Source organism: Glycine max, chromosome 6, assembly GCF_000004515.6.
Source record: "Glycine max cultivar Williams 82 chromosome 6, Glycine_max_v4.0, whole genome shotgun sequence".
Classification (NCBI taxonomy): domain Eukaryota; kingdom Viridiplantae; phylum Streptophyta; class Magnoliopsida; order Fabales; family Fabaceae; genus Glycine; species Glycine max.
The window spans coordinates 18,098,687-18,121,754 of NC_038242.2; the positions used below are offsets into that span (position 1 = coordinate 18,098,687).

The 23,068-nt window shown below is 34.7% G+C and overlaps 2 protein-coding genes across 2 annotated transcripts; both read left to right on the forward strand.

Moving 5' to 3' along the window:
- The first annotated feature begins 17 nt into the window (after positions 1–17).
- On the forward strand, positions 18–17,752 carry LOC100788690 (DNA annealing helicase and endonuclease ZRANB3). Its single transcript, XM_006581930.4, has 24 exons — positions 18–482; positions 586–954; positions 1,074–1,206; positions 3,451–3,623; positions 4,465–4,538; positions 4,762–4,797; positions 4,893–4,983; positions 5,523–5,582; positions 6,598–6,778; positions 7,390–7,535; positions 8,152–8,253; positions 8,814–8,924; positions 10,223–10,288; positions 10,388–10,486; positions 11,613–11,810; positions 11,942–12,070; positions 12,159–12,269; positions 12,690–13,022; positions 13,143–13,330; positions 13,401–13,503; positions 13,651–13,796; positions 14,149–14,228; positions 15,761–15,933; positions 17,094–17,752. Exons 1-24 carry the CDS (start codon positions 144–146, stop codon positions 17,184–17,186), a joined length of 3,534 nt encoding a protein of 1,177 aa, XP_006581993.1. The 5' UTR covers positions 18–143; the 3' UTR covers positions 17,187–17,752.
- Positions 17,753–20,270: 2,518 nt separating this feature from the next.
- LOC102670289 (egg cell-secreted protein 1.1) lies at positions 20,271–20,612 on the forward strand. Its single transcript, XM_006582489.4, has one exon. It carries the CDS (start codon positions 20,271–20,273, stop codon positions 20,610–20,612), a length of 342 nt encoding a protein of 113 aa, XP_006582552.3.
- Positions 20,613–23,068: the final 2,456 nt, after the last annotated feature.

The following is a 23,068-nucleotide window of genomic DNA, read 5'->3' on the forward strand; positions in this document are numbered from 1 at the left end:
TTTCTCCCCATTCCCCCAACAAAGAGCGTGAACAAACGCGCTAGAGTTGGCATAGTTCAATTTCAAAACTCAGAAAAACTAGCTCGCTGCACTTCAAATCAAATCAAACTCCACTCTGCTCCTCCATGCCGCATCACTGACAAATGGAACTCACCGAAGAACAACGACGCCAGGTAGAAGCAAACCGCGCCGCAGCGATCGCAAAACGCAAAGCATTCCTTGAATCTAGAGAAGAAGAACAACAACAACAAAAGAATCCCGAAGGAGAAAACAACAGCAACACCAACCCGAACCCATGGAACCTTTTCAAGTGCCAAAAGTTCCCCCTTTCCCCCAAACCCCAACCCCCAAAATTCCTCGCCAGACTCGAAATATGCTCCCCCGATTCCTTCTCCATAACGCCCCTTCCTCTCTCTTCCTTCCCTTTCCCTGGTCACCAACATTGCCTCAACACTCTAAGCTCCACTCTCTCACAACAACATGTATTTTACATTACTCACTCTCACTCTTAGTAACCAAACCACTGTTTATTTCTTTTTATTCTCTTTACCCTAATTTCAATTTTTTTTATTGTCGGTTTCTTAGGTGGTGCCTTCGCATTACACGCAGACTAGTGAGGGCGAGAAGGTGTGCGTGTTCAAGCTGGCGGAGTACCGCGCCGTGCTGAAGCAGCTAAAGGCCGCGGCGGCGGCGGAGGTGCTGCTGGTGGAGGAGATCCCCTGGGCGACGTTCAACGTCGTGGAGTGCCTCTCGCGTTCCTTCGCGGCTGGGCGGTGGGCGCCCGTGCGGCCGGAGCACCTGCCCGACGACGAGGTGGACCGCCTGATCGGGAGGCTTCCGAGGACGCTCTTGGAAAGGTTGCTGCCTTTCCAGCATGATGGGCTGAGATTCGCGTTGAGAAGAGGTGCAAGGTGCCTCATTGCCGATGATATGGGCCTCGGGAAGACGCTACAGGTGTTGATTCTTTGGTCTTGTTTGCATTGTGGTGATTACTGCTTGGTTGAATTGGGTGAATGTGGTTTTAAATGTGATTGTTTGATTGGTGGGTTTTTTTTTGTTTTGTGGATTTTTAGGCTATTGCTATTGCAGGGTGTTTTGTGGAGGAAGGGTCTATACTTGTGGTTTGTCCGGCTGTGTTGCGGTATTCTTGGGCGGAGGAATTGGAGCGCTGGCTTCCTTCCTGCTTGCCGGCTGATGTCCATCTCGGTAACGTATTGTGTTTTAAGCTTGTGGTTTGTGTGATGTTGTGTTTTGTTGTACTTGTTAATGATCAATGGTGGGGTTATTGGTCAGAATTGAGAAGTGAAACTGGGAAAGTGTTGTTCTTGATGAGAATGTGACAGTACAGTTCATGTGTTTGAAGATTATGTTAATGGAAGTGTTGTGTTGAATCTTTTCATAGGATGCACAATGAAAAGATATGCGTCTTCGGAAGATGCACATGCTAAAGTTGGTTTGGGATTGGGAGATTTGAATTATAAGAGAAAATATGGTTTTGCGTTTGGTTCTTGTAAGAAATAGAAAAATTGGTTATTGGTTAAGTGAATCATCCATGTTTTAAACATGGTTTGACTGTTTGAGCACTGCACTATGCATGTGGATGGGAGTTTTGTTCATTGAATGGTTAGTTAAAAGTGGTTTGCTGTTATGCACAATAAGATGATGATGATGATAAGTTGATGAACAAGTTGGGGCCTATTGGGTGCTGGCAACTTTAACTGCTTTGAAGATTCTTAGTTCAGGTGATTTCTTCTGCAGAGTGCAGATTCAGGAATGATGAATTGGGGTTTTAGAAGAATGTTTGGAGTTACGTGATCATGGAAATGAATCCTACTGTTCAGTGCTTTGCAACTTGGTGTGATTGTGGTGTGCAATCAAGACCATGATTCTGCTGAAACTTAAAAAAAGAAGCATGGGTTTTTGTTAGTAAATCACTGATTTAACAAATACATTGTAGAAAGAAAGGGTAGAGGCCTAGAGGGAATGGGGATTAGTGCCTTATTTGATCAGTGCATGCATAGTGATCAATGAAAGCAATCAGAAAAAGCATAACTAGCTGTACACATGGCAGAAGGCATGGCAATGGGATGCACATGGGAGGATTCGGTTGGTTGGAATAGGGAAGAAAAGGGGAGGAGGGGAAGGAAAGAGAGAGTAGAGGCAGAATGATCTGAGGAGAGGGAATTGCAGGAATAGACCAAAGTTCTCAATGGCTTTGGTTTACCTGTATTTCTTTTACGTTTTCTGTTTCTGTTTTGTCTTCAGTTATGTGTTACTGATGCTGACATCGCATTGAGATCAGTAGCAGAAGTGAGCTATACACTATATCTACCATTTTTTCTCTTGGGATCTGGCCCAATTTTTTCTCATTTTGCCAAGCTAGTTCTCTTAGGAGTGCAACCTTCTACTACTACTAGGCCAATAAATAAGATCTGTTATTTTTGTTGAGCTTTGGCTGTGATAGAGGACTTGTTGTCCCCCTCTGTACTCTTCTCCTTAAGAATTTCTCTTATGGCCAACCCCAAGTCCCAATAAAGGAGGAGGGTTGTATTAAGCCCTTGACAACCAATGTAAAACTTATTGAAACCCCAAACAATTTTTCTTATAAGCAAGACAAGAAAAAGAGAGAGTGAAATCTACATGAATGCTCACCAACAGCTTTATTGTAGTATTGAGAACAAATTACCCAATTACCCTTGAACTGAATATACAGCTGACTAAACCGAATTACCAAACAGTTTCCTCATGCCGATAACTTACCAGTGTGGCATGGCTATCTTGTGAGCTAACAATGGAAAGGCCATAGTGAGGCCCTGCAAGAACATTTTCTTTTTTGGATCATATTATCATTTTATTTTTCATAAGCTATTTAATTTAAGCTTATCTTTCTTCTAATGTTTCACATCATGTTGGCTTTGAAATCTATGCCATATTGGATCACTGTTATACAGTATACACAATGCAAGAAACCAACTAAGCATGTACATAAATGCAAAATTGTATTACTGTTATACTGTATACATAATGCAAGAAACCAACAAGTCGTGTACATAAATGCAAAATTGGATTACTTTTACAGTATACACAATGCAAGAAACCAACTGTGTGTACAAAAATGCAAAATTGTATTGCTGTTATACAGTATACACAATGCAAGAAACCAACTAAGTGTGTACATAAATGCAAAACTGTATTGCTGTTATACAGTATACACAATGCAAGAAACCAACTAAGCGTGTACATAAATGCAAAATTGAATATGTTCAAGTTTTTTTCTATTTATATTCTTCATCTAAAGTAATTTTGTAGAATGAGTTCAATCCTAATAATTTGAAAATTTTGATGTTATTTTCCATTTTTGTTGTATAGCTTTTTTATTCATGTCTTTTGTTGCAAAAACTTACTTTCTTTTGCTAGCTAATTGAGATTTTCATGTTTCTTCAAATCCAGTTTTTGGCCATCAAGACAACCCTATATATTTAAAAAGAAGTCCCAGAGTTGTGGTTATTTCTTATACCATGCTTCATCGTCTAAGGAAGAGCATGCTTGAACGTGAATGGGCTCTCCTGATTATTGATGAATCTCATCATGTGCGATGTACAAAGAAAACAGAACCAGGAGAGGTATGCTATGTTTCCATTTGATTCTAAAATTTAAAACACCAAAAAGAAGTTTGCATAATGTATAGATATGGATGAATTTCCTTTTTATTCACTAAGATTGATACATATACATGTGACATTTATATATAGAGAAAAATGATCATAGAGTGAAAACCATTATTTTTTGTATGTGTGAGTAGCATTGTATGTATTCATAAAGAAGAATCAACGAGTCAATGGGCACAAGGGTGGGCCTGTTCCCCCTCCCTGAAAACTTCTTTGTGCACACACACACAAACACATATATCTCTTTAATTTTTTATGTAAGAATTATGTAATGATATGGTTTATTAATTTATTAATATAATTATGTATGTTAAAATTTGATTATTTTTAGTTGCCCCTCCCTTGCATGTTTTCTGGCTGCATCCATCCCCATGTTTTTATTTCCGTAAAACACTGATTTTCCATGCAGAGCTAATTTATAATTGCTTGCTGGGAATAAAAGCCATTCAGGATTAAATAACTCTTTGGATATTAGCATAAGCTGTTAAGCTTATTAATAGTTTTGGGGACTGATGAATTTGGATAGAGAAAGGAGATAAAATTAGTGGGATCAGAAGATCTGGTTGGGGGTCTGGGAATCAAATAACTATATTTTATGCTTGGAGAGTCAGAAATCTAATATGCTTAGTTCAAGTTCATTTTCTTTTTGAAGAGCTGCTTTCAGGAGGCAGATTCATGTTCTTAATTTTTGCCTTCTAATTGTAATTTAGTGAATTATCCTTTCTCTCTGTATCTTTTACTTAGCTAAATCCTGTAAGTTATTTGTAATTTGTCATCATATATTTTGTTTTAACAGATACAGGCTGTTCTCGATGTGGCTTCGAAAGTCAAGCGTATAATTCTGCTATCAGGGACACCTTCTCTGTCAAGGTTGTAGCATAGATCACAGCAAACCAGCTGCATATGCTTTAAAATTAATAGTTATCCTTGGAATTAAGATGAAAAATTTATTTTTAATATTTTGGTTTTTGCTCCATATTTCTTAACTTACTTTTTTTTTTGTTGTAATTTGGGTTCTCTGTTCATTTTTTATTAGTTTAACACTTAAAGTTTTCTTATATCTTATGGTGCATTTCTTCCTAGGTGCTCATAGACCATACGACATATATCACCAGATAAATATGTTATGGCAAGTATATTCACATTGAGCATTTTTCCATATTTAAATTTTCTTTCTACGAAGCCTGTTAATGCAGTTTTCTGCAAAATGCTTCCATTTTACAGGCCTGGTTTGCTGGGGAAGACTAAATATGAGTTTGCAAAAACTTATTGCGATTTAAAATATATCAAAGGCATCCAAGGAAAATTTTTTGCGGTAATCCTGATAGAAAAGCACTTCATATCCTCTCTATGAATGTGGGCAACAGTGCATGTGGAATGTATGCATTTGTCTATTTGTTAACATTATGAGATCTGCTAGCTGCTAAGTAGTTATTTCTTATAACAGAAGAGCATTACCTTTTGTATGATGTATTTCAGGATGGTCACTTGTGTTATTCCCATACCTTGGTTGGTATAAACATGATAAATAAGTTATGATTATGGTTGGCTAACGAAAATGTTATAAAATTGTTATGTTCTCTATATTAGAAATATAAAAAGGAAAAAAAAGAGAGACTGATTCAAAGGTCTTAGGCTTTTTAGATTCTGTGATTGGAGCATTAAATTATTGTTTTGACCTCGTGTAAGTGTTGTTTAATACCCATCACTGACATGAAGATTATCATCTTTTCAATCTTTAGTTACTTGTGATGAGGGGATAGTGTTGAAATTTTTATTTTTAGGATTGATAATTCTTTTTTACTAGGAATTTGTCGTCAAGAAATTGACATAAATGATGGGATTGTGCTGCAGGATTATTCAAAGGGCGTGCGCTTGGAAGAGTTGAATGTGTTACTAAAGCAAACTGTTATGGTGGTATCTCATACCCATATTAATCATCTGATGAGTACTTCAACTTTTCATATTTTTTTCCTGGATATCATCAATTACTTTTCTAGAAGCATTCTTCAGTTTTGACATCAGCTCTTTAAATGGCTAGCCTGGCATTTTGAAGCAATGAGAGCAGTTTTGCTCTGAAATTTGTGCAGCCAAATTGGACTCTTTGATGAATGTATTCTGATTGTGTTTTCTTTTTATTTAGCTAATCCCACCTAGTGGGATAAGGCTTGATTGTTGTTTTAATATTGATGATGTGATTATTCATTATTACTCATAGGTTTATGTCCTTTTTTAGTATATAAAATGAGACCACGGAAACATTATTATTTTTAAATAGTTGTATTTTGGGTTTACATTTGTACTTTTCCTCAAGTTGTATTTAGTACTACCACTGGCCAATATATAAGCAACAAATGATTTTTTTCTTTGATCCTAATTATAAGCAACAATGATCAGTTTTCAAACTTATTCAGAGTTAAATGTCTTTTATATCCTTAATTTTTTGCTAACTCTATTTACTAGACACCGACTCATTGGACTATGAATATTAACATTAAATGAGACCATTATTTACAACGTTTAAACTTAAGGGTACTTTTGGAATAAAATTCTAATTTATGGTAGTATTAAATGTGACCACCACTTTCCTTGGTCTTGATGATTTGTACTATGTTGCTTGTATATAAGACCAGAAGTAGTATATACAAATGTAAACCCAAAATACATGTATTAAAAAATAATAGTTGTATTTAGTATATAACAATACCAACTACTACTTATTTTGAAAAAATGCTTAGGTATTTTGTCAGGGATGATTTAGATCCAGTGATTTTCATTTTAAATATCCATTTGGTTTACTGACTGCCACATATTACATTTAAATACTTAATACTGGTTCTTACATTGTTATGTCTCTTTGAATATAAGTGTTTTACGATATTTCTCTTTGATCGTAAAGAATATGGTCTTATTGTGTATTCCATTGTAGATAAGGCGTCTGAAGGAACATGTGATGCTACAGTTACCTCCAAAACGCCGGCAAATTATAAGACTGTTGATAAAAAGATCAGATATAGTTGCTGCAAAAACTGTAGTTGGGGTATTCAATATTGATGCCTCTGAAAGGGAAAGTGAAGACGTGCCTTTAGAAACTTTGGATGAACCTGATGGTATTGTTAAGGAATTTTTTGCCTGTACTGCAGTGAGATGTTGGATTTGTATGTCAATTAATTAATGTGTCTCATGGTAGCTTTCGATTCATCATTGTTTTAGTAGATTGGATGAAATTGCATAAAAAAAAATCCAGAGAAGACAGGCTCAAAAGCTTTTGATATTATTCATAACAATGAATTTGATTGCTTATCGCATGAATAACTAAAAATTTAGTCCCAAGTCTAGAATTTACTTATGATACCAAAAAGACTAATAATACCAACGATTTGAAGAATATCCAATAGGACCGAACAAAAGTAATAAAACAAGTCCAATTGCAACCTTCGTGATCTACATTACCAACCTACTTTTGAACTGTAAAAAATTGGAAAATAAACTAAAATTTCATATGCTTGTCAATGTTTGCTTGTACTTTAAAAAAAATGTTGCTTGATGGTTTTTTTTTTGTTCAAAGAAAATGACCATGCTAATTTCCCTTGTATCGAGATAATATTTCTAAGTTTGCATGTGTTTATAGTTTATACAGAAAAAACAGATATGCTATGGCTGTAATACTGGAAGATTATTATAGAGGTTTCTTCATTCATCTATTCTACTTTTTTATCAGGAAAGCTTTCTTATCAGGAACTTGGAATTGCGAAGCTTTCTGGTTTTCGTGAATGGCTTGCTCTCCATCCAATCATTGCAGGATCAGAGAATGCTTCAAAAATGATAATTTTTGCTCATCACCACAAAGTTCTTGACGGAGTACAGGTTGGGAAGCTATTGCTTACTGAAGATCCCTTTGGCAGCATGTAAAATAGTGGAGTGATGTCAGTGACTCTGTTGTCTTTTTGACTTTTCTCCTTGGGGGGGAAGGGGGGGGGGGGGGGGGGGGTTAATTGGGCCAAAACAAATTTTAAAGTTCTTAAACGATTAGGCAGCTTATTTTTATAAAAAGAAAAGGAAAAGCAGTTTTTTTTAAAAAAAATTGGGCGAAGGGTTTTATTAAAGAAAGGCTAACTTCTCTTTTTTCTCTCTCCCGACTATCTGCTCTCTCCTCCACTCTCTCTCTCTCCCTTTCTCTCTCCATGCTCGCTCTAAGGGTGTGTTTGGTTTAGAGGATAGAAATATAAATAAAAGGTGTGTTTTTTAGAGTGTAGGTGTGAGACCGGGCCCACACAATTTCTCTCCTCTTCCCCTCAACCAAACACACCGTAAAAGAAATGAAAACTGTCAAACAGTTTCTATTTGGCCATGGTAATTTGTGACCATTTAGTGACTGGAGCATGTTGTTCTCCTTTTGATGTCTTCTCTCCATTTATTCGATTGTCCCACAAATATTTATATCTAATTTATGATATAAGGTTTGTCTTTCTGAACCATTCAGGTGTTTTTATGTGAGAAAGGGATAAGTTTTGTGCGAATTGATGGAAATACTCTTGCCAGAGATAGACAATCAGCAGTAGTCTCATTTCGGTCATCACCAGAGGTATCACAACCTTTGCATTTTTCTCCCCAAGTGATTGTGTAAATTTTCTGCTCTCTTTCTTTTGTTTCCCTATTTATGATATTTTTCTATTTATATGTTTATTGTAATTTGGATTAATAACTTGTAATTTTTTTATGCTCTATTTCTCCTGTTGCACAAATGAAAATTTTGAAGTTGCATTATTATCATTGTTCTATTTGCCAAATTGATGTGATTGTTTTTTTATCTAGTTGTGGGCATGCATGGATACTTTACAGATTTATTAATAAACAAATTAATGTCACATTTAAGATCAAGTCTGGTGCTCCACTTATTAAAAGCACAATTTGTTGTGTATGTTCAAAAAAATAAGAACCGTGTAATTCCTAAAATCAACCATCTTGAGCAATTCTGTTACCATCAAACTGACTACCCTTGATTGCCCTACACCCTACTTTCGTATGCACTTACATGTGACATGTTCTAACTTCCGTATCGTCTATATCATTTAATCAAGGTTGAACTGTTTTGCCTCTTCATTTAGCTTTACCTTGACTTATTATGAGTTACATTTATGTCAGGTTAAAATTGCAATAATAGGTATTCTAGCAGCAGGTTTTGGACTTGATTTCTCAACGGCACAAGATGTTGTGTTCTTGGAGCTACCAAAGTGCCCAACTATAATGCTCCAGGTTCTGTTTGATGGAATGTCACTTCATTAATAAGTTTGTATTTATAACTATTGTTGAGTTGTAGAATTGGTATCATATGCCTGTGACTTGTGTTTTCTCTTGTGACACATTAGATAAACATTCATTGATTTGAAACTGTGCAAATGAAGTATCAATATAAGTGTGAAAGATTCTGCAGAAGATTGCATATCCCTAAGTGCAGAGAACTGATTAGTGATTTTTTTTTTTTGAAAGGCAAAAGATAATATATATATATATTAAACATAAGGGACACAGCAGCACCAGAAGTGCTGCTGGTGAATACATAGATGCAGAGCATCTAAACCTCCCACCAATACAGAATTAAAACAGCAAACCCCCCACAAATACAAGAGACCTAAATTAACCAAAGAAGTCTCCAAGATTAGACGACCAAAAGTTAAAGGAAGTGCAGAAGTCTCTGTCCCTAGATTTCAGCCATGACCACAAAAGGAATAAAGCATCCTCCATGACTTTTGATGTTTCAAAACTTTTGCCTTGGAATATGAGGAGATTTCTATTCTTCCATATCGAGCTTGTTAAAGCAATCCACCATCTGTGCCATCTGTTTTGATTCTTCCCAACACCATAGCCATCACAGAATTGAGTGTAATGAGCTATTGGAATTGTTGCTAGAGGTCCGACCACTCGCTTCCACCTCATTGATTCCCACCAAAGTCCATTAGTCAATTTACAGTGAAAAAATATATGCCCAGCTTCCTCTTGCTAGTGATTAGTGTAGCAAAAGGAATAAAGTAGTCCTGTTGCTGTGTGATATACAATGATGAAGCTGTCTTTATTATGTCAATACCATGCATGGAATGCTTCTCAATCTCTTGCTGGATGTTTGAATGGCAGTATTGTTGAGATTATGGACACATCTAAAGATGACTTTCTTTAAAGGAACAAAAGGAATGAAACTTAGGTGCATCTGTACAAGACAGTTGATAATATTTTATGACAAAATTGGAACTGGGTCACACTAAGCTAATAGATCTAATGGAACTAATATTCATCTTTCTTCCAACAATAATCATGCCAAATGTTACACTTGATGCAGTCTTTTTTATTGTGAAACTGATGCAGTGTTGATAATTATCACCTATCAGAGCACATGCATTTTTTCTTTAAAAAATTATGGCAATCACATACATTTTTGTTTGATCTATTCTTGTTTGTTGTATATGATGGCTCCATTATATGATGAACTGTAACATGTGGTTTCCTGATATTGTATCTTATGTAAATGTAAATAATGTTAATGTTAATACATTTTGAAGGCTGAGGATAGAGCTCATCGTCGGGGACAAACAAATGCAGTTAATGTATACATATTCTGTGCAAAGGTGATTAGGTTCTCCTTTCTGAAGGTTTGGGATTAGGGCTTGTTGTGATATGCCTAATGCCTCTCACAAGCTGCATTTTTTGGTATAACCCATCTGCAGGATACCTTGGATGAATCACATTGGAAAAATTTGAACAAAAGTTTGCAACGTGTTTCATGTACAACTGATGGCAAATATGATGCGATGAAAGAGATAGAGGTATCATGTTTATGCTTTTCACTGTTAGCTTCATATTGAAAAGCACTACGTTACTACCTCATGCATTAATTATTTTTAGACTAAAAATACCCCTAATTAAATAAGAGAGAGGTTATATTAACATGCATTTAGAAGAGAGAGAAGCATTAATGACAATGGTATTTTTGGAAAAGTATATAAATTTAGGACAAATTTATTGCTATCAACTAAGTTAACTACTTTTCTTAATCTTGATGGATTAGGTAATTGGGTCTTATAAATAGGAATGGAGGTAGTATTATATATGGGCCTACCATTTATTTCAAATTTCAAACAGCTTACCATTAAAAGATTTGATTTGACTACATATTTGGAAAACAAATTTTTAAGCATTTAGTTTGTCCAGAGTTGTAACACTCCTCGATCCTCATACTCAGTAGTTACAATTTGTGTACTTTTTATGCTCAATTGAATGCAAATGAATACCCTGTACAACTTCTGCAATAAATAAATGGATTGGAGGCCTATGGGATGCAGATGAATTCCCTTTCCAACTTGTGAGATGAATAAAACATTGTCTTTCCAATTAAGAACATTTCATGAGTTTACTATTTAGTTCAATTCAATGATTTATGTCTTGATAGAATTTGAGAGAAAATGTAAAATAGATTTTATCATTGATATGAAAGACTAAGCCAAGTTACAATGAACTGTGTCACTGTCAACTCTATATATAGAGGACTAACAAAAAACTGACTCAGATGGTTACTGACTAACTATGTTAGTAACTCCTAACTACCTGACAGCTCACTGACAGTTAACTAACAGTTAACTGATAGCTTGCTGTTAACAACTGTGACTACGTAAAAATCGTTACACTTTACTTAGTGGGAGTAAGAATACTCTAATATATCTCATCTGTTGTCAATAGAGTTTTTTTACGTGTTGGGATATTATTTTGGTTTCAATACTGTGTAAGCTTTTCCTGTGAAAGCTTGTCTTAAGAGTTTTAGCTTCTGATAACCTAGTAAGGTACACTTTCTGTTGCCATTATTATGAAACAAAAATGCTTGATATTTTGTGATGTGTTAGAATTTTTTCCTCCCTTGTGTAACATCTGCTTCCTTTTGGGGATATTTGGTGGCAGGTTGAAGGTATTTCTTATTTAGACTCATCTTTGAACAGTGATAATTGTGAAGAGCAATCTGCACGCAGAGATGCAGTAGGTGAAACACAATTGGATAAGCAACCTTCTGCAGAAAATTCAAATGAATCCGAAGCAAATCGAGATGATAAATCTGATGAGACTTTTCTTAATAACTCAATTCAGAGTTCTAATATTATGGTAATGCACTGGTACTTGTAGTTTAGACTTAAAATTGTTTTGCTTCACTATAGCATGGTATCTCATTGTCTTTGTTTATTCACTGTATTATTTGCTTTTTTTTTAATTATTCTAATTTGTTGCTAGAATAGGCTGAAAATATTTCCTGCCAAGATTTAGGCAAGGCTTCAGTACTGGATGGAACTTGTGATGTTGATGTTTTTGATGGCATGGAGAGATGTCCTGAAAAGAGTTTTGAAGATGGAGATCAAGAAATACGGGTACCCTTTCATTTGCTGCTTTCTCATGTAGAGGACTGCAGTTTGTTCATGTCTGTGTCTGTGAGTGCTTAATGGTCTTATTTTTCAGTTGCAGGATTTGAAAAAAATTTCAACAACAGAAGCAGATGACAACCAGTCTGTTAATCTGGTTGAAGTCAATGGACATTGTTCTAATCAAGTTGATTTTCTTCGATTTGAGGTGAAATTTATTTTTAAAAGTTGTTAGTTGATGTTAGAATGAGTCAGTCCATTGTACAAGAAAATTGATTTACATTAGGCATTTGACTCATTGGTTATCACTGTACATAATTGAAGCAAAGTTCAGGAAACAAATTTATGTTTATTTGATTTTTGAAATTGCTATGAAGTGGCAACCATTTAATGTGACTTTTGACTTTTCTGATGTTTTTGAAGCTTGTATTAGAAAGAATATGGGAGTTTAAACTGTGTGATTGTAGTGTGAGATTTATGCTTTTCTTTGGTATAATTTTGGTTAGAGTAGAATGCACACTTTTTCAACTGTGGGTACAATTAGTTACCCTTGGTGCTATGCATAGAGGTTGGATTGTGCAGTCAGTCATTCTTACAAATACGGGAATAACATTTGCTTTCTCTTCAGGTGAGCCCATACACTGGAAGGATCCACTTGTATACTTGCATTTTGGGTACTGATAAAAGACCACAGCCACTTCATGAAAATTTTCGACCAGAGGAACTTGAGTTGTTAAGTTCTGTTGCTGATGATGAGAAACAGGCTCATGATGAGAAACAGAAAACAGAGTTTGTAACTGTGAAGGACAACCCCGCATATAGGCATGCTCTTATGGCTTTTGCAGAAGAGTGGAAGAACTTGAGGTCAATTGAACGCAGGAAGTTACTTGGAAAACCATTACAACTTCCTTTGGCTGTTGAATTATGCTACTTGAGTGAAAGCAATAACCACAACAACAAGGTGAGTGTTGTCAAATTGAATTGTTTTTAATGGATAAGATTATTTTTCATAAAGTTAATCCATGCTTGCTACTATATTTTTGCTAATTTATATAAAGTAACAGAAGTTAATGGTTGACAGGGATTATTAAATGGTGGAAGTAAAAGACGCAGGACGCCCTTAATGGAGATTAGCTATCCTTTACCATCAGATGCTGTTTGGAGAAAGGTATCTCTGCGAAGTGGCCTTGGTAAAAAGGAAAAAGAATACACTCAAGGCTGGAGTGTGACAGATGAGCCACTCTGTAAGCTTTGTCAAAAGCAGTGCCTGTAAGTCCTATACCAATATATATTGCTTATTTTTTTACCAGTGTTTAATAATTAATAACTCTACTTTCAGGGCTAACAATGCCAAGACACCTGAATTTTTTGAAGATCTTTTTTGTAACCTTGTCTGCTATGAGGAGTATCGAATGAGAACTAGCAACAGATTCCTCCGTGAGGTCAGAACATTGATCATATTCATTCAAAATAAGATGTGGTTTACTAATTTTGCTTTGTTTGGATGTTCAATCTTAGAAACAGTATTGTGTAGCTTTGTCCTGTCTTTGAGCTAGCATTAAATGTACTTTTTGAGTTGAAATCTTCAGGAACTTTTCAAAATTGAACATGGAGTGTGCACAAATTGCCAATTCGACTGTCATAAGCTCGTTGAGGATATAAGACCTTTGTCATTGGAAAGGCGGCGTGAGTACATAGAGAAAGTAGCACCGAAAGTTGCTAAACGGAAGAAAATGTAAGTCTATGAATATGAAAGTTAAATACCTAAGGTCAATTCTTTTGTGTTAATAAATAATATTATAGGCTTGTTAAAAGACTTGCTTTACTATTAGAGTATACATTAGTCGCTGATGTATTTTTGCTTTATTCTTAGTTAGTGATAGTTATCACTAGTCTGTTAGGACTAACTCTAAAGTAGACTTTGTTAATCTCAGTGCACTAACTACAGTTAAGTGCTTATGTGTAAAGATATAATTACTGTTCCTCATCTGAGAACAGTTACTCTAATATATACTGAATAGTGTTTTTAAACTTGCTTGTTAACCTTACACCAACAGTTTTCTGAAACACTACTTGATCATCTGCAGGTTTGAGAAGCTTGTCAATGAACCAACTGAAGGCAATGCATGGCATGCTGACCATATTGTTCCAGTATATGACGGAGGAGGTAGAATTCATTTTAAAGTTTAATCCTACTTGCTTTTTAGGAAGAGATATAATATCAATTTCTAATTATAGTGACCTGATTTTCCTAGAAATGACCAATAGATTGTGTTTCAGACTTAAACTTCATTTGATAATATGATTTTGGAAGCAATCATAGTCTTAAATAAATACTCTGGTACACTTTTGATAAAGGATTTAGTTGGCTCAATGGAAGTGTCAATATAGAATATTGATGCATGTGAAAAATCCATGTAATCTGCTTATACCTATGATTTAGGGATTAGGATTTAAGCCTCTAAATAGTAAGAGAGCGGTATGTATCCATAGTAGTCAATAGCATGCTGTAGCAGAGCAGCCTTGGGCTACTAGAGTTGAAATAACTGAGTGGTTTTCAATAATGGCCACTGCAGCCACAATAGTGGCCTATATAGCGGCTTTTCGCATGCTATAGCAGTGCTACAAATTTCATGCTTGAGATGTTCGGTCTTTGGTGTGAGGGGAATGTGTTAGAGATCTTGCATTGATTAGTGATATGGTCAAATTAAAGTATATAAGTGGAGGGCAATCCTCACCTTACAAGCCGGCTCTGTTGGGGTGGTTAGGCCCAAACCCAAATTGTAAGAGAAACATAATATGATTTGAAACTCTTTTTCCTTGACCATTCACACAAAAAGTTACCTTTCATTGTTTTGACCTCTAATCCTTCACCCTTTATAGGACTTCCCCCCCCCCCCCCCCCCCCCCCGGGTGTCTTGTTCTTTCTTCTCTGGACTTCCCAATTCGTATCATTTATCTAATGTTCATTTTCTAATGATTTCACCACCATCTTTCATTTTTTGACTTTGTTACTATATTCAGTTCTTGATTATTGACTGACTGTTTAATGTATCATGAATGAATAGAACTGATTGAGGTGTCATCATGATGTTTTATTTCTTATTGATACTAAAAGAATCCTTAAATGGTGGTTGAATTGATCCAGATGTCATTACATATGCTGCAGAAGGCTGACTCATTTAAGTTTTTTATAATTTTGTTCCCACTGTACGTTTGGCTAATTTATTGTTGTGTTTCTAGTGTTTTCATATGTCCTTTCCTATTCCCTCTCGAATACAGAGGAGTACAAATTGTGACCCGGGCCTCGCTGATATTTCAATTCCAGCTAATGATGATGCTATAGCCTTAATTCGATTAATTCTTTATTTGTTGTTTTTTTAAGCTCTCCTACCCCTTTTATTATTACCCCATATGGATTCAATCAATTGAAATAAATTCGTTAGATTGAATTATTGTTTCATAGAAACATTGGAATTTGGGTGATCTAAATGTTATTTTTTGAATTCTCTTTTGGTCAATCGTTGAATTGAATGTGACTGAAACGGGAATCTTATTTTAGCTCTGAGTGTTAGAATATTACATCTTATTTAATTTTTTATGGACATACTTTTTTTTGTCGTTATAATTCCCACTATTTTGCAGAAAAAAAAGGATATTAGCTTCAAGTTTAATTTCATACCTTAATTATTTCTATAGGTGAGTGCAAGCTGGAGAATCTGAGGACTCTCTGTGTAGCCTGCCATTATGATGTCACTGCTGCACAATGTGCTGAACGACGCATAGCCAAAGCAAATGCCAGGAAACAACTAAAAGCGTTAATGAATAGCATGAAAAATGGTATTAAGGGTGCTACTGGCACTAATACTAAGGTATGTTGCAAGCCTATTTCCCTTTTTGGTTGACACAGACATGTATTCTCCCGGTGGTATGTTAGTCAGTCTGAGATGTATTAATACAGTATTTGTATGGCACACCTTATGTCAGGCTTTCAATCCATTTAGGGAAAAGGATAAGATTTAGTTTTTTTGGCTGTTAAAATAGGCTTGTAAAGTGCTGCTTAACAGTTGAACATACCGTTATTATCTACATTTTGGTGAAAACCTGTACTAACTATAAAAGGTGTTTAATATAAATAAATTCAAGATGGAGGCAATCTGTTTGCTCACATCGTAAAAGTGAGAATGATAAACAATTATGTCTGTCTGACAAGAAATGCTAAAAAATTGCTACCACTCCTGACACTATTAACCCAACCTAATGGATTGTATGATAGTAGCCATTCAAATCTTTAGGGTGTATTTGGTTTGTAAAATGTTTTAATTTTCTGTTTTTATTTATTATAAAAATATGACAAATTGTCTTCATTTTGTTTCCTGTTTAAATATTTGTATAGAAAATGAAAAAATCATTTTTGTAATTATTAGTGAAAAAAGAATAAAAAAAAAATTCCATAAACCAAAAGCACCCTTAGTTGATAAGTATTGGTTCAGCTAGAAATTGCCCTGCTGGGATAAGTGGCTTGTTGCTTTTCATTTAGGTACATTTTGTCGGTTGGAATTTTCATATAGTTAAGACTCATGCATGCATTAAAATAATAGTATTAAATTATTTTATATTTGTTGGCCTGGTATTCTTCAATTCTTAATGTTGTCAAGATAATAATCTAGATTAGTTTTTATGATGTGTTCTAATATTGGTTACTCACTCGTAGACAATCTCTATTGAGTTTTCCTGGATTGTGCTGTATTGGCGCCATGCTTATTTTATGTGCCTTTTCCATGTTGGGTGCATTAGAAAGTAACTTCTAAAATATTGCTCTCCATCCTTTATAGTCAAGGAATTATTGTACTATATCACCTGCTTCCTGATAGTAATTTCATATGTTGCTTTAATTACTTTTGCATGCTTAGGAAGTAATTTGAGCTAGTTATTAGGTATGGTTTGTTCTCCATCTTGCTGGCCAAACTTGTGTTATTTACACACACAAGTAAAACTATTGACAAGACAACTCTTGATGCATTAAATTCAGGACCATAAGCTTCTCGAGGAAGAAGGGAGTATGGTAGAAGATGAGCTTTTAGTTGAGGTTCCTGGCAGTGCCTATTCTTTAGCAGACAGCTAAGTGGAGATGCCGTGTGGAAGGGATTGCAAACAGCTACAGAAAATTTCCATCGTCATTTCAACCGAGTTTTTTTTGTAGAAAGTAAAAGCAAAATTTGGCATCCACCTGATGGCAACTTGTACGTCAGTGCAGTTGGTTTTCCAACTGGACTTTCCTGGAAGAGGTCGACTGTGGTAACGAAGGAGTACTTACTTACATCATAGTGTCCATTTTTTTATTGCACAGGCTACCAATTAGGTGGTTCTTTGTAGAAATTCTTTTGAACAGATATTTGTGTTGTTGTCTACTTCAAAAGCATGCAGCATTCTCAACATATATACTTAGAGAATGCCCTTAAACCTAAGATAGATAATTTTTGCAATGTAGTGACAGTTTGGATCATCCATTTGTAACCTATCGTTGATTATGGATTGGATGCTGGAAGCAACAGCCTCCTACCAATTATTTGCGGGCAATTGTTTTGTATAAATGTAATGATTGATGATTTGGCAAAACAAGAACCTTTTTTTTTGTCATGGTTCTTGTTTGGATGAAATATTAGCTTGAATTTGGATGGTTTGAGATAATGATATTTGTTTATAAGTATAATTAATCTTGATTATTTTTCACTTTATTTTATTAAAAAGGAAATGATAAAACTAAAAGTCATCAAATGTTATTTTATTTTTACTTCGTTCAAAGATCTGGATCACATCATTTCCTGCATAACAAAGTTGAAATAAGATATTTGTGATCTACTAGTAAATGTAGAAAAACCTTCACTATTCTTTAAATCTTTGAAAATAAGAAATAAAGTGTTATTATTTAAATATTTGTGAAAAAATTCTTAAACTAAATGGTATTTTAGTTTTCAAAATTTATACTGAATTTAATATGGAAATAGAATGGTAAGAGTTTAAAAAATGGATAATGTTATATGTTAGACAAGTGGCCTCAGATATCTTAAGAAGGGGGGGTTGAATTAAGATATTCCAAACTGTTTCCCCTAATTAAAATCTATTTCACTTTTTACTCAAGTTATGAATTTCCTTAATGACAATCTTCTTAAATATTAATTCAAATGAAGCAACTTGAATATGAATATAAAGCAATAATAAATAAAGGAGATTAAGGGAAGAGAAAATGCAAACTCAGTTTTATACTGGTTCGGCCACACCCTTGTGCCTACGTCCAGTCCCCAAGCAACCCGCTTGAGAGTTCCACTATCTTGTAAATTCCTTTTACAAGTTCTAAACACACAAGGACAATCCTTCCTTTGTGTTTAGAGATCCTTTACAACAAGAGACTCACAGTCTCTTAATCCCTTAGAGAATGAGAAGAAGAAGAGGAACAAATCTCTCTAGAAAGAGATGGATTTTACAGATTGAGCACTCAATTAATTCCTTAATGAATTGCAATTGAATTGGCCAAGGAATTCTTAAGAGGATAAAATGAAATTGCTCTTTGAGAGGATAAACACTTTGTTGTTCTGAAAAAATCTCTTTACAATTTCGTGTTTAAGTCACATATATATAGACCATTGGTGGTCATGAGTAAAGCCTTTGAAAAGTTGTGACTCTTGAAATTATTTTTCTGAAATTCCTGTCTGGTAATCGATTACAGTAATTGTGTAATCGATTACAGCTTTTAAAATTTGAATTAAAACGTTTACTAACTGCTGGTAATCGATTACCAAAATTGTGTAATCGATTACACAGTCTAAAATTTCGAATTCAAATTTTTATAGCTGTTATGAAACGTATTTGGCCACTAGTAATCGATTACATCCTCTGGTAATCGATTACCAGAGAGTAAAATCTTTGAGAAACACTTTTTATTTTAAATCACTTGGCCAAACCTTTGCTAATTCAATTAGGAATTCCCTTCCTAATATTCTAGTGATCATCTTGATGTTGTGACTTGTAATCTTGAAGTATTGTCTTGAATTTTAATCTTGAAAAGCCCATTTGCATCAATTGCAACACATCATCATGATCATCATCAAAACATCAAAGCCAATTGCATCTACATTATACACGTTTAAAAGGTGTGACTGACCGTGTAAGAGTTTTTATACTACTAATTGATTAATTAATTAATTAGAAATTATATTTAGTATAGTAATAATGGAGTAATTATAAAAGTAAAATTAATAATTTATTTAGAATGTGTAAAAAAAAATATATTTAGAATGTCCTGATTAGTTCAAAGATTTTTCTAAGATTTCACAATAGACTAAAACGGTTAATAGAGAAAAATATAGGGATCGAAAATGTTAAAAATTTTGTTTAGGGACTAAAGTAATTTTTAAAAAGAGTTTATTGACCAAAAGCATAATTAGTTAAATGAAATTTTTTTAGAAACCACATATAACATTTGTAGTCGAATTTTTTAATAAAATGTATAAATACATAAATATAGATTATATAAAAATGTTGAAGGTCGTAACGTATAATATATTATAGTATATAATTTTTATGGCATATAATATAACTTTTATACTATGTACGGTTCGCTGGCTTGTGTTCTCTAATATGCAAACTCTGTTTTATTAATGTATAATATTGACTAATGTCCATCAAATTAATGGAGTTGTTTAAGTGGGTATTTAAGTAAGGAATCATTTTGTTTCCTAGTTGAAGTTGATCTAGCTGGTAGGGTGAATTACTTAAATTTAAAAACGGTTCTTTATATAGGAACGACTTCTTATGAATGAAATTTAATTTTTACTCTAAAATTAATATTCTGATAGTAAAACAAAAAGAAAATAAAGGGACACTTGCTAAATCAATTAGCACTTAAATTTCATAAAATCTTGATCTCAGTCACTACAAAGAAGATGAACTTCCTGTCTTATGCCCTTCGCTTATGTAACCCCTAGAAATTAAATTAATGATTTTCACACTCTTCATCTCCCCTTACACCAATGGTTACTAACCACCCCCACTGTATTCTATATAAATACCAATCATGCGTGCTTTCATCATAACCATCAACACATACACCCATATTTTCTTCTATGACCAAAAAAGAATGGCTTTCACTCTCAATCTTTTTATTCTTTCTTCTTTGATAGCTATAACTTCATTGATGTCATCAGCATCTATGGTTGAATCAAGGTCACTCTCTAGCCCCTCTTCTTCAAGCCTCGCGGTTCGGTTGAAGGCAGAGGGCGAATCCTCCTACTGCTGGGATTCACTATGGCAACTCCAAGCATGCACTGGAGAAATTGTTACATTTTTTCTCAATGGTAAGACTTACCTTGGACATGGTTGCTGCCAAGCAATTAGGGTGATTGGACATGATTGCTGGCCCAACATTGTTGCCTCTCTAGGATTCACCAATGAAGAGACTGATGTGTTGGAGGGTTATTGTGATGAGGATGTTGTTCATTCACCTCCACCACCACCACAATCTATTATTGACCCAAAATATATTGTTCCATAAAGGAACTAACTTTGGCCTTGGTGCATGGTTTTCAATGAAGAACTAATAAGAGTTTTGTTTTGTTTCTTTTTTCAATGTTTATGTTGCCACTCTTGCTCACACTAAGTGGGAAACATAAGTTGACATGTATGTACTGAAACTCTTAATCAATGATATGATATGCATGCATGATTGTGTGTTTTCTATGCTTAAAAGGTTGTTGCATCGGCATTTCCCTCCTTAAGTTATACTATATGGTTCAAGTTTTATGTTGAATGTACATATAATTTGGATACATAGCAAAATTAATATTGGATTCACCATATATACAATGTGTAGCAAGGAACTGAAAAGAGAATTGAACTATTAAAAGTGTAAGATGATGAAAACTAAGATATTGCTGCTCTTGATCTTCAATATCCTTCAAGAAAACCTTAGGCCAGCACTCAAATTTCATCATGGCTTCTTTTAAAGAACGTAATAAAAAAAAATGAAAGATATGTTATACGCATGGCATCATGATTAAGAAATGGGTTATGAGGATTTTTTTTTGAGACTAGATTTCATTTTCTGAGGGAAAAGGTGAGCAAGAAGCAGCTGGATTTGAGGTATTGCAGCACTGAAATGCAGCTGGAAGATATCTTTACAAAAGGATTAAAGGTGAATAGCTTTGTAGTGTTGAGAGACAAGCTTGGTGTTTCACCTATGGAGATTTTGAATTAAGGGGGTGTGTTAGTTGTAATTCAGAATATTAGTTGTAAAGTTTGGTAGTTTGTTTAGTTAGTTGAGTGTGATAAGGCAGTGATTGAGGCTGAACTTGAGCCTTATAAATAGTCTCTGTGTAATTCAATTCATAATGCAATTCATCTCATTTTAGTATATGTTTTTTCTTGGCTTTCTCTCTTTCTCCCCAACAGATTTGGTATCAAGAGCACTAAGTCTTGGGACTAGGTGGGATAAGAGAGTTGTGAACTGAGAAAGAGTGGTGAGAGATTCAAACAGTGGGCTTTTTAACCCGCGAGTTAAGAGTGCTGCTAGGTGCACCCAACATATTGCTAGTGCACCCAGCACTAACCACGAAAAGACAAAAATACTCCTTATGGATCAAGTTGATCCATAAGTTAATTTTTAAGACTTACGGATCAACTTCATCCGTAAGTCTTTTACGGATCAAGTTACAGATCAACTTGATCCGTAAGTCTTTTACGGATCAAGTTGATCCGTAAGTTTTTTACGGATCAAGTTGATCCGTAAGTTTTTTACGGATCAAGTTGATCCATAAGTATTAAAAATCAACTTACGGATCAACTTGATCCGTAAGGGGAGAAATTAGCAGGGACAGTTTTTCCATTTTAAAAGAATGTTGGGTGCACCAGCAATAATGCTGGGTGCACCTAGCAACACTCGGGAGTTAATTGGTATACCCATGGCTTCCACAAACTTTGTATTTCTTCAAAAAATCTATATCTCTATAATAAATGAACAACCAAAACGCACACTCTGTTCCCAATTTTGCGCAATTTCCCAATTTTGTTTCCTCTATTTTTCTTCCGCTAATTTCACAGTTTTTTTCAAAATTCCAAATTTCAAAATTCACAAATTATGGTTTCTTCCTCTAGCCGAGGTACCTACATCTGCACCTCCGAGCTAGCATAGATGTGGAAGTACACTACCCAAACCTATGAGGTCACGCCGCCGAGCTAGGAAGTTTGTTCATGTCAACATACAATCCCAACCTCAGCAAATTTTTGTGTTTCCATCTTGTGCACTGGAAGCTTTTGCACCTCTGCATGTTTAACCACCTCATCTCATTGAGCAACGTTACCCCATCAAAGGGATTTGTGTGGGTTAGTAATCGTCGTCCACTTCAGTCTTACTTTGGAAAGCATTTTTGTATCTATCGTCTCATGCTTTGTTTTAAAGTTAATTAATGGTATTTTAATGAATGTCAACAACCTTAAAATTATTGTGTTTTTTTTAAGTATTTAAAATTTTCTAAACTTTGCAGTTCTTTTAAGTATATGTTGGTCACCCTAGTAGAGGATAATTGTATTGATAATAAATCTTTAAATGGTATGTCATCCAATTGACATGAGACAGGGGCTAATTGTGCTTAGCTGGTGTAACAGATCTCAGTAAATGTGGATCAGACTCAACAAAGGCTGAGAAGCATTACTACCTCAAAATATGATTTGTATTCAATTAGTCATACAACACTACTAATAGGTTAAATAACAATCAAACAAATGAGTAACACCAAATAACTTACACTATCAATAACATCATTATTCTCGTGCACCAATGATATAGATGGCTCATCTTCATCCTTAGTAATATAATAACCAAGCTAGTTAATAACTAATGCACTCAATATTAAATAGACAACTACTTATTAAACGTTACCCGAAGGTCCAAGCTTGGAAACTTAGCAAGAACAAAGCTGATTAATGCCTCATCTTAAGATAACTGAGAAACAG

Excerpts from the sequence above, each read along its gene's own strand:
- LOC100788690 (XM_006581930.4), top strand. The coding sequence starts at position 144 with ATGGAACTCACCGAAGAACAACGACGCCAGGTAGAAGCAAACCGCGCC. Across the intron at positions 483-585 it reads CCACTCTCTCACAACAACAT|GTGGTGCCTTCGCATTACAC; the intron begins GTATTTTACATT and ends TCGGTTTCTTAG. Across the intron at positions 1,207-3,450 it reads GCCGGCTGATGTCCATCTCG|TTTTTGGCCATCAAGACAAC; the intron begins GTAACGTATTGT and ends CTTCAAATCCAG.
- LOC102670289 (XM_006582489.4), top strand. The coding sequence starts at position 20,271 with ATGGTTGAATCAAGGTCACTCTCTAGCCCCTCTTCTTCAAGCCTCGCG.